The sequence below is a fragment of the Pyxicephalus adspersus genome, chromosome 12 (genome assembly GCF_032062135.1).
Source record: "Pyxicephalus adspersus chromosome 12, UCB_Pads_2.0, whole genome shotgun sequence".
Lineage (NCBI taxonomy): Eukaryota > Metazoa > Chordata > Amphibia > Anura > Pyxicephalidae > Pyxicephalus > Pyxicephalus adspersus.
In genome coordinates, this window is record NC_092869.1 from 30,014,421 (window position 1) to 30,025,676 (window position 11,256).

The 11,256-nt window shown below is 39.6% G+C and overlaps 1 protein-coding gene across 3 annotated transcripts in view; it reads right to left on the reverse strand.

Annotated features, from left to right (window-relative positions):
• The window catches only part of AP5M1 (adaptor related protein complex 5 subunit mu 1), an 18,744-nt gene that overhangs the window by 5,954 nt on the left and 1,534 nt on the right, over positions 1-11,256 (reverse strand). The window contains exons 1-5 of one of the 3 annotated variants that reach the window (XM_072428618.1): positions 10,111-10,408; positions 9,329-9,415; positions 6,646-7,291; positions 2,392-2,619; positions 822-961 (exon numbers count right to left, since the gene is read on the reverse strand). In XM_072428618.1, coding sequence (XP_072284719.1) covers positions 822-961; positions 2,392-2,619; positions 6,646-7,291; positions 9,329-9,396 — 1,082 coding nt within the window. In that variant the 5' untranslated portion in view covers positions 9,397-9,415; positions 10,111-10,408. Of the gene's footprint in view, positions 1-821; positions 962-2,391; positions 2,620-6,645; positions 7,292-9,328; positions 9,453-10,110; positions 10,409-11,256 lie in introns of those variants that run through there. The other 2 variants (XM_072428616.1, XM_072428617.1) reach the window with 2 other exon arrangements.

Consider the following 11,256-nt stretch of genomic DNA (forward strand, 5'->3'; position numbering starts at 1 on the left):
ATTCACACTGGCCATGAGGTTAGGTTATATTCACACAGGTCATGAGGTTAAGTTAAATTCACACAGGTCATGAGGTTAGATTATATTCACACTGAGGTTAGGTTATATTCACACAGGTTATGAGGATAGGTTATATTCACACTGGACATGAGGTTAGGTTATATTCACACTGACCATGAGGTTAGGTTATATTCACACAGGTCATGAGGTTAGGTTATATTCACACAGGTCATGAGGTTGTATTGCATTTACCGCTTGCCAATGCTATGGAACCACTGCCTTTTAGAAGACAAAACATGCAGCTTCTCCTTATGGCAGGCCTGTAAAGGATGAATGGGGACTACAGGGGTACCACTACTGCTCACCGCTGTCAGTTGTCAAATAAGCAGATGCTGTTTTTTTTCAGAACCAACATTGCATAGTGAGTGACTGAGCAGTGGGCAAGGTCTTAGTCACTGGGAGCCGCGCAGGATTGATCGATCCTATAGCAGGTATAAACCTGACCTTAATAAGGGCTGTACATTTTTTTGGTAAATTAACTGATTTTCACCATGTTGAAATATGTCTTGCTAAAAAACACCACTAGTTTAATTATTCATGAAAAAAAAGGAATGAGTATTTTGCCACTCATACATCATGTCTATCTGCTTGCTGAATTGCCAAGATAACAACAGCTGCTCCTAATGATCTTGTGCAGCTGGCAGATGTCTTATTGACTGCTGGTAAAGGTGAGGCTTGTACCCAACTATAGCCCCCTAACAGAATTGGGGGAAAATGATAAACATTAAGTTTCCAAACATATGAAAACAACAATATCTTACTTGTTGAAAAATGGAATTTGTGCTTCGCAGTAATCAAATCCATTTTTTATACTCTCATGGAGCTTCAGTTTAACCGATATCTGTGCCTGGTGCCCCTCGTCAGTCATTTGATAGAAACCCAAAATTGGAGGCACCGGAACCTAAAATTAAAGAAAAGAAAAAGTTGGGTAAGCAAATATTTCTGAATTGTTATTTGTACATATAGATGAAATAATGAAAGAGGAAATAAACTCATTGGTGGGTGGTGAGCTTCTCCCATAATCAGAAAGTATGCAAAGAATAATTGCAGATTATGGCACACACTGACCCATGTAAAGCAGCCCTATTCAGAACCTGTCATCACCACATCCAAAGAAGGCTCCATTTTCAAAGCAGGCTCCACAACAGACTTCTGAGAGGATAGGCGATCCTCTTCAACCATTGGATGGCCATTGATGATGTAACTACTAAGCATGTGCAGGAGTTACATTGCGGCACCACCACACAGACCTAAGCTCTTGAAATAACTTTTAGGTCTTCAGGGAACTTCTTCTCTAAGTACTATATCCACAGCTCACAGTATATTAAGATGGTGGTCAGCTGGAATAATACCTTTTACGTTGCTAGCCTGGGGGAAGAATGTCACCCTTACAGCTAGCCAAAAAGGTCATTGCTCAGTAGTACCTGACCAATGGAACCTCTAGCAACCTCTGGAGGAACCCTGGTTGTAGAGATTAAACATAAAGCCACCAGACATGCAATGTCTCTTTTGTCAATAGGCTCTACCTTCTGCTGACTTTTTTGACTTTAGGTGTGCTGTAAAGATGAATTTAAGATAATAAAAAACACAGTTTAGTACCGATCAGATAATACATTTTTAAGCGCAAGCTGCATAAGTACTTAAATTGTACTTGGACAGCCGAGCCTATTGTGAGAGGAAAGCAGTAGGAGCCAATCAGTTCATGCACTGACATACAGCATGCTGATAAAGGAAAAAAGCATAGCGACGGGTTAGCTAATCATGGTGCTGCTCCCACATAAGAACCTGGGATCAGAGGAAATATATAAAACAGAAATGGCTGTCATTCAATCTGGAAGACTTAAGGCATCTAGTGTGGAAAAGAAGTTCTGCAGGGGACAGTTTTACATTTAGGGTGATTATTACATTGAAAGCTGCATTTTGTAATGGTATATTTTTAGGGTTCTGCTTTAACTAAAGCCAACTAACAATTTTGGTATAAATACGATAGTTAATTGGTTGGTAAAATGAGACCATGAACCTTATATACAGTCTCTGAGAGAAGTAGTATCTATTGCTTTTTGCTTCCAATCATCTTTACTCTTTCATGTTTGTAAGCGAGTTTGGAACTGGAATCATGGTTGGCAGTAACAATAGAGGAAGCTTCTCCTTCAAATATAATACCAGGTAAAAGGGTTCTTGTTGCCTGCAAAAATCAAACAAACCCCAAATGTATTTTTTATAGCCCCAAATGTATTTTTTATATATTTTTTTATTCTTGAAAATAATAACACCAAACAAATTGTCGATGAAACACATTATGTAGCAAATTAAGCTCAATTCTTGGTTTACCTGTGACGTGTAGTAGCACAATTGGAACAAATCAAAGGGCGGAATGAAAGGAAATTTGTACGGCCCATTGAATGCTGAGTCGTCAGTAGCCGCCACGCTGCTCGAGATCAGCATGGAAGAGTCAATGGAAGTCACACAGGGATGGACCAGAATATCCTGAAGGGGGGAGCCGTTAGCAGGAAGATTCAAGCCGACGATTACATTTTGGTTGATTGTTTCCAAATTACACTTTGGAAAGAGGAAAAAAAATGATGACGTTAATTAGATCTGTTTAAATGCTCGAACCGAGGCTTTTAATCCGTACGTCCACTTACTCAGCACAAGCCTCCAATGACCCCCCACGGGACGTGTGCATTAAATCAATCAAGTGTACCTTTTGCATAATAAAATATAATAATAATGATTTACATAGGTCCGTACATGCTAATAAGTCCTTGAGCCACTTTAGGTTGACTGCAATCAAAGAGTCATTATTTTAGGTAGTTGTGAATAAGTTGGTCCCTTTGGAGCTAATGTTGCTTGTACAAAGATAAACAAAAGAGAGAGCGGCAGGAGAAGAGCTGAAATGACTCGGGCTCCTGCCATGTTCATTGACCACCACCTGCATAAACATCTGCCTGCCCTTCACCGGCTCCACATTTGACTGCCCACTGCAACGCTTCTTTGAATGCAGTTAATAAATTTGAACTACTGGCAAACTGTGTAAACACGTTACAAGGAAAGGTTCCTGGCAGCATTAGGGAACGCGCTGGAAAAAAATGACTTACAACCTTTTATAGCTATTTTATGGCGTGCTGTATGCAAGCTTTACACCGGGGAAACTGGACCCATGGACTACTGCAAGGCTGAATAAAAGCAATTAAAAATAATTTTGTGTTCTGCACTACAGTGTGTATGTGCCCATTTACCTAATTGTTCCCTTACAATTACCTATTTGGAGTGATAACCCCAGTCAGTATAAAAAGGTATTTGTTGGGTTATTATAATGGCTTTTGAAATTTCAGGGAAATCTCTCCATTCATTTAGTACAGTAAATTGTAAAAAACTGTTTATTATTCATAGCAGAAAGTCTCTATGGAAAACTGGGATAGGATTTTAGCTTATTGTGGTTTATTAATAGGTTAGTCCACCCAAATGATGGCTTAAAGAGACTCTGTCACCAGACTAATTATTTCAACAAAAATCTTCCCTTATATATTATATTAACACACTTTTTTACGATTATAAGGCTTCATATTGGGTTATGTAGGTAGGTGAAGGCTGGCAAACAGTAAATCAGAAGATGAGAGGGTTATAATATGCTGGGATTAAGGAGCTGTGCTGGAGAATAAACTCTTCCTTGAGTGGTCACATTTTCTAGAAGGTTCATGGACACATTGCTGGTGCATAGAAAAACAAGTATGTATACAATATTATATTGTTCCTGTGCCTGCATATTTAGGTTGGTGATAGGCCACTCCTACAGTGGTACTAAACCCAACCATACTCAGCTATCTCCATTCCGTTACGGGTGCCGCCATCTTTTTCCTTCCTTTCTACATTTAAGTCTTAACCAGCTGGCACCTGAAGGAATAGCTAGGATTGCTGGGTATCGATGGCAACAAATGCTCAGCTCAGCAAAATTTGACAGCTGGGTAGGCTGGTATTGCTGAAGGGTCATCACGTGTCCTTTTGTGCAATAAACTCCTGTCTGATAGTCAATTTTCGCAGATATGTGGAGCAAGGATAGGTGAGTTGTGGGGCTTTAGTTTTGCTGACTTTTCCATTTCTGGTAGTTGCTGGAATGTTAAAACACCAGACAGTTCCATATAACTTTTAAAGACTCTTTAAAAAGATATCTGTGCTTGATCTGCACAATTTCTTTGGCTGTTAAGGAAGAGCATAACTCTAATTTATGGAGTCACAACATGTGCCAGGGAGGTCTCACTATTTAAAGCAAAGTAACAGTGTCTGTGACAGGATAGAGGGACCCTTGAAAGTAAAGGGGACTTCTGTCTGGAGTTGGATGGGCTTTAGGAAGATCTGATAAATCCTTACACATACCTTGATTCAATTTTCCACAGAATGAAGGATAAAATCTATTATATCTAAAATTACCATAGGTGGCAACTTTCCTTTTTTGCACTTTTAAGGCTATCTACACACGTGCAATAATTGTGGTTGGAAAGGATCTTTCATGATCCTTTCCAACCACTAACGACTGCACGATGCATGAACGAGTGCTGTACATAGTGCACCGTTCTGTTCAATGGAGAGGGGAGGGGGAGACTGACAGAGCGGCACCCCACTGCGCTCTCTCCCCCTTCACTTCCATTAAGATCGTACGTCGATCTGCCAGGACGGTTGTTTGGACGATGGATAACAAGCACTGTACACACGCCAGATTCTTGTCAGATATCGGCCCTGAGCTGATTATCATACAAGAACCATTGCACGTGTGTACATAGCCCATATACACTCATATATATATAGCCAATATTAAGCAAGCAAAAAAAAGTTCAGTTTAAAATCAACTTGCAAACTTTCACTTTCGGACTTTCCATGACTTCCCATGTTCTAAGCCTAAACTAGATTCCACAATGCTCTGTTCAAAATGAACGAACATTTATAGACGGACCATTCAGTAAAAAGTGATAGTATAAGTACCATTTACATGGCAATTTCCTGTCCTCATTTCATTTCTTAATAGCCTATTAGACATGGCATAAACATCAAGGGAAAATGAGATCCACTTCTGTTCTGGGATAAAAGCTTACAAGTGGAGGGAAAACACAGCATAGCCCATTGTTTGAAGCTAGTATGCTAGTTACCAAACAACGGCATCAATGGAATTACTTACAATGCAATTTAATGATGGAAGACACACGCTAAACAATGGAATATAATTCCAGGGAGACATATTGCATTTATGAATCTAATTTCCTAATGCCTATTAGGGTCTGTGATATGGCCATCCTGAACATGGGCATTAACATGTGGTTCTTCCTGATCAGAAACAGTTAGGACCCCTCCATGGAGATGGTCAAGCAATCATCATTTATTGAGAGGATACCTTATGCATGTGACATACCTACCTATAATCTAAAGCACATTCCTAGTTCTTTCTGAGCCAACCAGAGAACAATAATTCTCATACATAACAGACCTGACTTAACAAAGCTCTCCAAGGCTGGAGTAGATACACTTTCATCTGTAAAGCTGGGTGATCCAACAAACCTGGAATGGATCAGGTCCAGGATTGAAAACTAAATAGCAAATTTCTTTTCAGGCCCAATGTTTAGATTATTTGAGGTGGTTTGCTAAGGTCTTGTATTATGATTATTTTTGCTATAAATAAGACTGTTATTATGAATTCTTGGGGACCGTACAAGCTTTTCTTGAGATTGGCTTTTTTGGTTTCCCACATTCAAACAAATCATAGAATATGTGTCATATTTTTATCAGAATGACTGTCTCTTTTTCCCCTTACTTAAAGAAAGCTATTTAAAAAAAAACCTGATGAGGTCACATAAAGGCTGATTAACTGGCTTAAAGTCAACTTGTGCTCAGACTACATATTCTAAAATATATACACATTTCTAAGAACCAGTAAAAGAACCTAAAAGCAAGTCCTTATTCACCCCTGCAGCTACTGGCAATGTGGAAAAAATAGAGATATTATAGCGGAACTAAAGTCCCAGTTTAAAAATTGATAATCAAGCACGTGTTTATTGAAGAAGGGGACAAGCGATGTCCCTTCTGCAATAAGTATTCTTACCTGCCTGATCGCACCTGAGCAGCACCTGTTACATTGTCCCAGCCTGGCCAATTAAGTTGACTGAAGATCAGGTTATGAAAAGAAAAAGCTGTGCACACCACCTGGCACTTTTTAGTGACCACCCGACTGATTTTGGATGGTTACTGAAGAGTTGGAACACAATACAGGGGCAGCTACCCATCTACAATTTCTTCCCAACCAGCTCAAAAAAATATCTGGGTTAAACTCTGAGATGGCAGTGCCCACATTAGAACGGGGACAGGTGACTAACAATAGGTTTAGTTCTGCATTTATTTTTTTTCTATTACTTTATATTGCACCAGAATCTTGGCAGCCTTCTGACCCTCTAATGTAAACAACCAGCAGGTGTTTCTTTGCCATTAGAAGCCAAATGAAATGGACCTTTGGCATTTTGAGCTTTAGGAATTTTTGAGAATTACCTTACTTAACAAGCAGCTAGAGATGTCAGGGATTTTAGACATATTATACACACTCACCTTGCAAGAGATTGTCCCATACACCTGCCATGTATCACTGTCATCTCCTTTATCATATTGAGTGGAGTTTACTTTCTCTGTGATGAAGACTTCAATCTGAGCTTTACCCTTCTGTTTGCTAGTCCGCCACGCTGGGGTTTTATAAGCTAGGTGCGTAGAGATACTACTCAGAATTTCTGGTGGAGCAGTTAAATTTGTGTCCACAGGGGTACCAAGCGGACAGACCTGGGTGACCAAAAGTGGCAGCTGGGCAAGTCTTAATGATATGTCTGCAACTGTGCTGTGTCTGAAATCAACGAACTGCTTCATTCCGTACAAAAGGGCAAAAGCTTCAGAGATGCTGTTAATACTTATGAGTGGTGGGGTGGGTGTCAGAATCTGCTCCACCAGAGGCAGGCACACATAGATAAAGTCACCATCTGGAATGGCAAGGATGGGCCAGAGTTTCCCATCAGGAAAAGTCAGTGAGTACACATTTGTTTTAGTGATTCTGGAACAATTATCTCTATAGTCCACAAAGTGTTTATTATCGTCCGTTAAACCAAGCTCCCGCAGCAGTACATTTACAAGGTCTTCATTCTCAGGAATGGGTGTATAGCTTGACTTATTAAAACCCTTGGCTCTTTTCTCTACGGTAGGATAACGCCTGCAAGACACCAAAACAGAGTTTAATGTAAACAGCAACTCTAGCCAAAGAAAATCAATAAATGACCTGCTAATGCTTGCCAAAAAACAATGAATCTCTGTGCTGTCCAGTTTAGTTTTCCTTTATATATGGAGTTTGACTTTCCAAGACTTCAAGGCAAAATCATTCATTTGTATTGCAACCTGACTGAACATTTTCTATATAACCTTAAATATATCAATATCATTACATCTGTAGCTGGAGCTTGCACAACCAGATTGTAACCTATATGGTTTGCTTTAAGCATACCTAATCTCAACACTAATAGACAACCCTTAAATATAAAGTAAAAATTGTATTTATTTATTTTTTAAGTGCAACATCTGCCGCGGCGATCAAGACAGAATAGAAGCACAGAGTCTCCTGAGATACCTACGTCACGGATCCCGGAAGGCTCTGCGCATGCCCAATTACCCGCATTTGTAGATTGAGCCTTTTCTTTAATGGGAGAAAAAAATTGCTGATTTCGCGCAGTGAGATTGGCAATCTTTTTCCCTATCTACGCCACCTGATCTTGCGCCTGTGCAGTGCGAGATTAAGTGATGCACGAAGAAGACCCCGGAAGAAGAATGAAGAAGTAAGCAGTGCCTGGCGCTTCCTCTGCCCCGGGTCGAAGAAGGATCCTGGAGTGACGCAGGACTCAAACAAAGAAACCTCCTGATGAATTGACAGATTTGGGGAATTAAAGGTAAGTGTGTTTTTTTATTTTGAGTTTAGTTCAGCTTTAGGTCCTTGTGACTGCAATTCCCTGTCCAAACTGTGCCACAGAGGCAGTTTCTTTGGAAGTGGAACAGGAAATACACAGTTGGTAGGTGTCTCTAACCAAAAACAGGAGCTTACTCAGCATACTCCCCAGAAGTCTAATGATACAGATTTTCAAGGAGATCAGACTGCAAGGACAGCACTGGCAGAAATAAATGTAGATGAAACATACTATCCTCCTGTACTAGTAAAGGCAGGGCTGTCTGTTTTACCCTATTATACACAGACAAGCAACATGCATGTAGACAGTGCTGCATTAAGTACTGGAAAGTCAAGCAAGCTTTACACACTGAGTGTTACGAATGACCCCCGTTTTAAAGTAAACCTAATAGTTAAAACATTTGTGATCAGGCAGGTTCCTAATTGACAGACTATTTCTCTTGTGCATTAAAACAAACTTACCTGCCCTTCACAATCTTCTTTATAATGTATACCAGTGTTGAAGCCAGAATTTATTTTAAGCCCGGTGGTAAGAAATTGTAGGCGGGTGGTGGCCCCTGTATTGTGACCCAACTCTTCAGTAAGCACCAAAAAACAGCCAGGTGGTCACTGAAGAAAGCCGGGTGGTGCACCCAGCTAAAAAGGGCTGAGGAGAACTGGGGAGCTGCAGATACACACCTTAGCACACAATACTGGCATAGCTGATTGGAGGGAATGAATGAGATTTATCATTCCGGCTTGTCCAATCAGGATGCTCTATACCCATAAGAAGACCGGGTAAAGATGACGATGCCGGCAAAGTCAAGCAGAGATTATTTTCGTTAAATAATTGTGAACAGGCAGATGAAATATAGCTTCTCCTTTCTGCCTGGTCACATTTTTTATTTTTGGTCTATATCTGCTTTAAATATTTATTTGTAAAATATAGATGTTTTACAAATAATCACATCATGATACTTTGGAAAAAATATCATGCAAAATTGACCTAATCTCCAACTTTAGGATTGTATAACAGGCTCCTGAATTGTACACTATTTATACAGCAGTTAGTCTTATATTCATTTAAATAATCCCGGCTGGAGAATATTCCAGGTCCATGTGTTTCAATGGAAGTAATTGATTTTCCACCAGGGAATGTCAAATTCACTGCTTTATAAATAGACCCCTAAATAATTACCAATAACACAAACACAAAACATAAATGTGATAATAGTGATCTCAATGTAAATTTTAGTTTCTTACAAATGAATTTATAAAATTTTCCTACATACTAAATATATGAAATAACTGAATTACCTGGAGAATTTTACCGTTCCACATTCCCCTGGTCGGTGGCTGAAGATCCAAAGTCCACGAACAGGCATTATTGTACGTCGGGAGTATCTGAAACACACAAATCATGTGTGCTATACTTGTAAAACTGTAAAAATAAGGAAAGTCAATTGCATCTTGCAGGAAAATATTATATCAGTGTTTCCAATAACTTCACTCAGCAATGGCAGCCCTTATGATTCTCACTTGACAAGTTCACTTTAGTGTGCGCGTTCACATCTGCCTGTTCCGGTGTGCTGCAGTACCCCACCATGAATGTCCTTCATTTGTTTCAATGGCACCCCAATGCATTATTACAACACACCTCTGAGATCATGGTTGCAGCACATCAGGATCATGGTATTGTACTACTGAGTGTTGTGCTGCACTTTTTTTTTGTATTGGTGCTCTAATGCAAAAGTTGCCAACCGGTGCTCCACGAGAAACTTTTGGTGGTCCACTGAAAAAATTGGACATTATTTGCAATTTTTATGTTTTATTAATAATAAAACAAAAATAATATTCTAATAAATTCCTATATTCTAAATGACAATTTTCACCTTTATATTGCACTAAATTCATGAACTGTACTAGAGATGGAAAAACAAGGGAGGCGCAGTGTGACGTCAGTGTAGTGGTAATTTGTATGAGGCAACCATTGCCGAGCCGTACCCTTCAGTATTGTTTCCACCATTACAAGTCACCCCACTCCGCCAACACGGAAGATAATGTAACTAATGATAATAGTAACAATAGTAATACTTCACCTAACCGTGAGCTGATCAATGAATCAGAGTCTCCACAGTCCTTGTCAGGCACCATTAGGAAGATCATTATTTTGCAAATGTATTTCTCTTTTTTAACATTCCTAATAATAGTCCTCCGGATTTAAAATGATGAATTTAGTGGTCCATGAGGTCCGAAAGGTTGGCGACTGCTGACCTAATGTATGAATGGTGTAAATTGGCCCCTAAATTTGACCTTAAAGGCAGAGAAAAATAGATCAGTACCTCCCCCCACACACACCTTTGCTAACCTCTGCTATCACCTAGAGATTGCTGCAACATCTAAAGCTGTGTACACACCTGCAATTTTTGTCGTTGGAAAGGATCTTTCACGATGCCGATTATCGGGCGATAAAAATCTGCCGTGTGTACGTAGCTTTACATCTACGAAAGTGTCAGATTCCTGCATCTGCTGGCTCCTACTATAGTACAGAAACCCAACCGCATGTCAATCTCACTAAATTAAATAAAACTTTCTTGTTTCTGAACAAGTTCTGAGTTTTGGCCAGTAACCCACCAAACATCTGAGCTTTAGGGGCAGATTTGTGTTATTCCTCCACAATATTGATGCAGGAATTAGTGCAACTGACCACTGGCATCCACAAGGTCCTAATGTCAGATTCTAAATATTTTTAATAAGAGTATCTCTGGAAGATGGAAGAGATTGGTGATGTATGCAAAGTGGTATTAACAACTATAGACAACTATCTGGGGTCTATTTATTTCCCTAGTGGTTGAACTTGATGGACTTTTTTCAACCTATGTAAGTTTTAATGATCAGGCAGGTCATTTTTTTGCAGAAAAGAACAGGCGATGCCCCTTCTGCAATAATGCGTCTTATTTGCCTAATCATGCTGGGTGCTCTGCTCCTCCGGACACATCTTCTCTCTTCGTTCTTCAGCCGGCGAGTGCAGTGACGATCACCGGTGTTTCCCGGTGACGTCGCTGCATGCGTCGGTGCGGGAGGGAGGCGGGGCGGGAAATTCAAAATTTTGTATTGAGTTCCTTTGTATTGAACTTAATACAAAAAAGCTGTATTGAGTCCAATACAAAGAAATCCTTATATAATATATATAATTGTATTATATATATATTATATAAGCTACTGTACATTACATTATACACTAT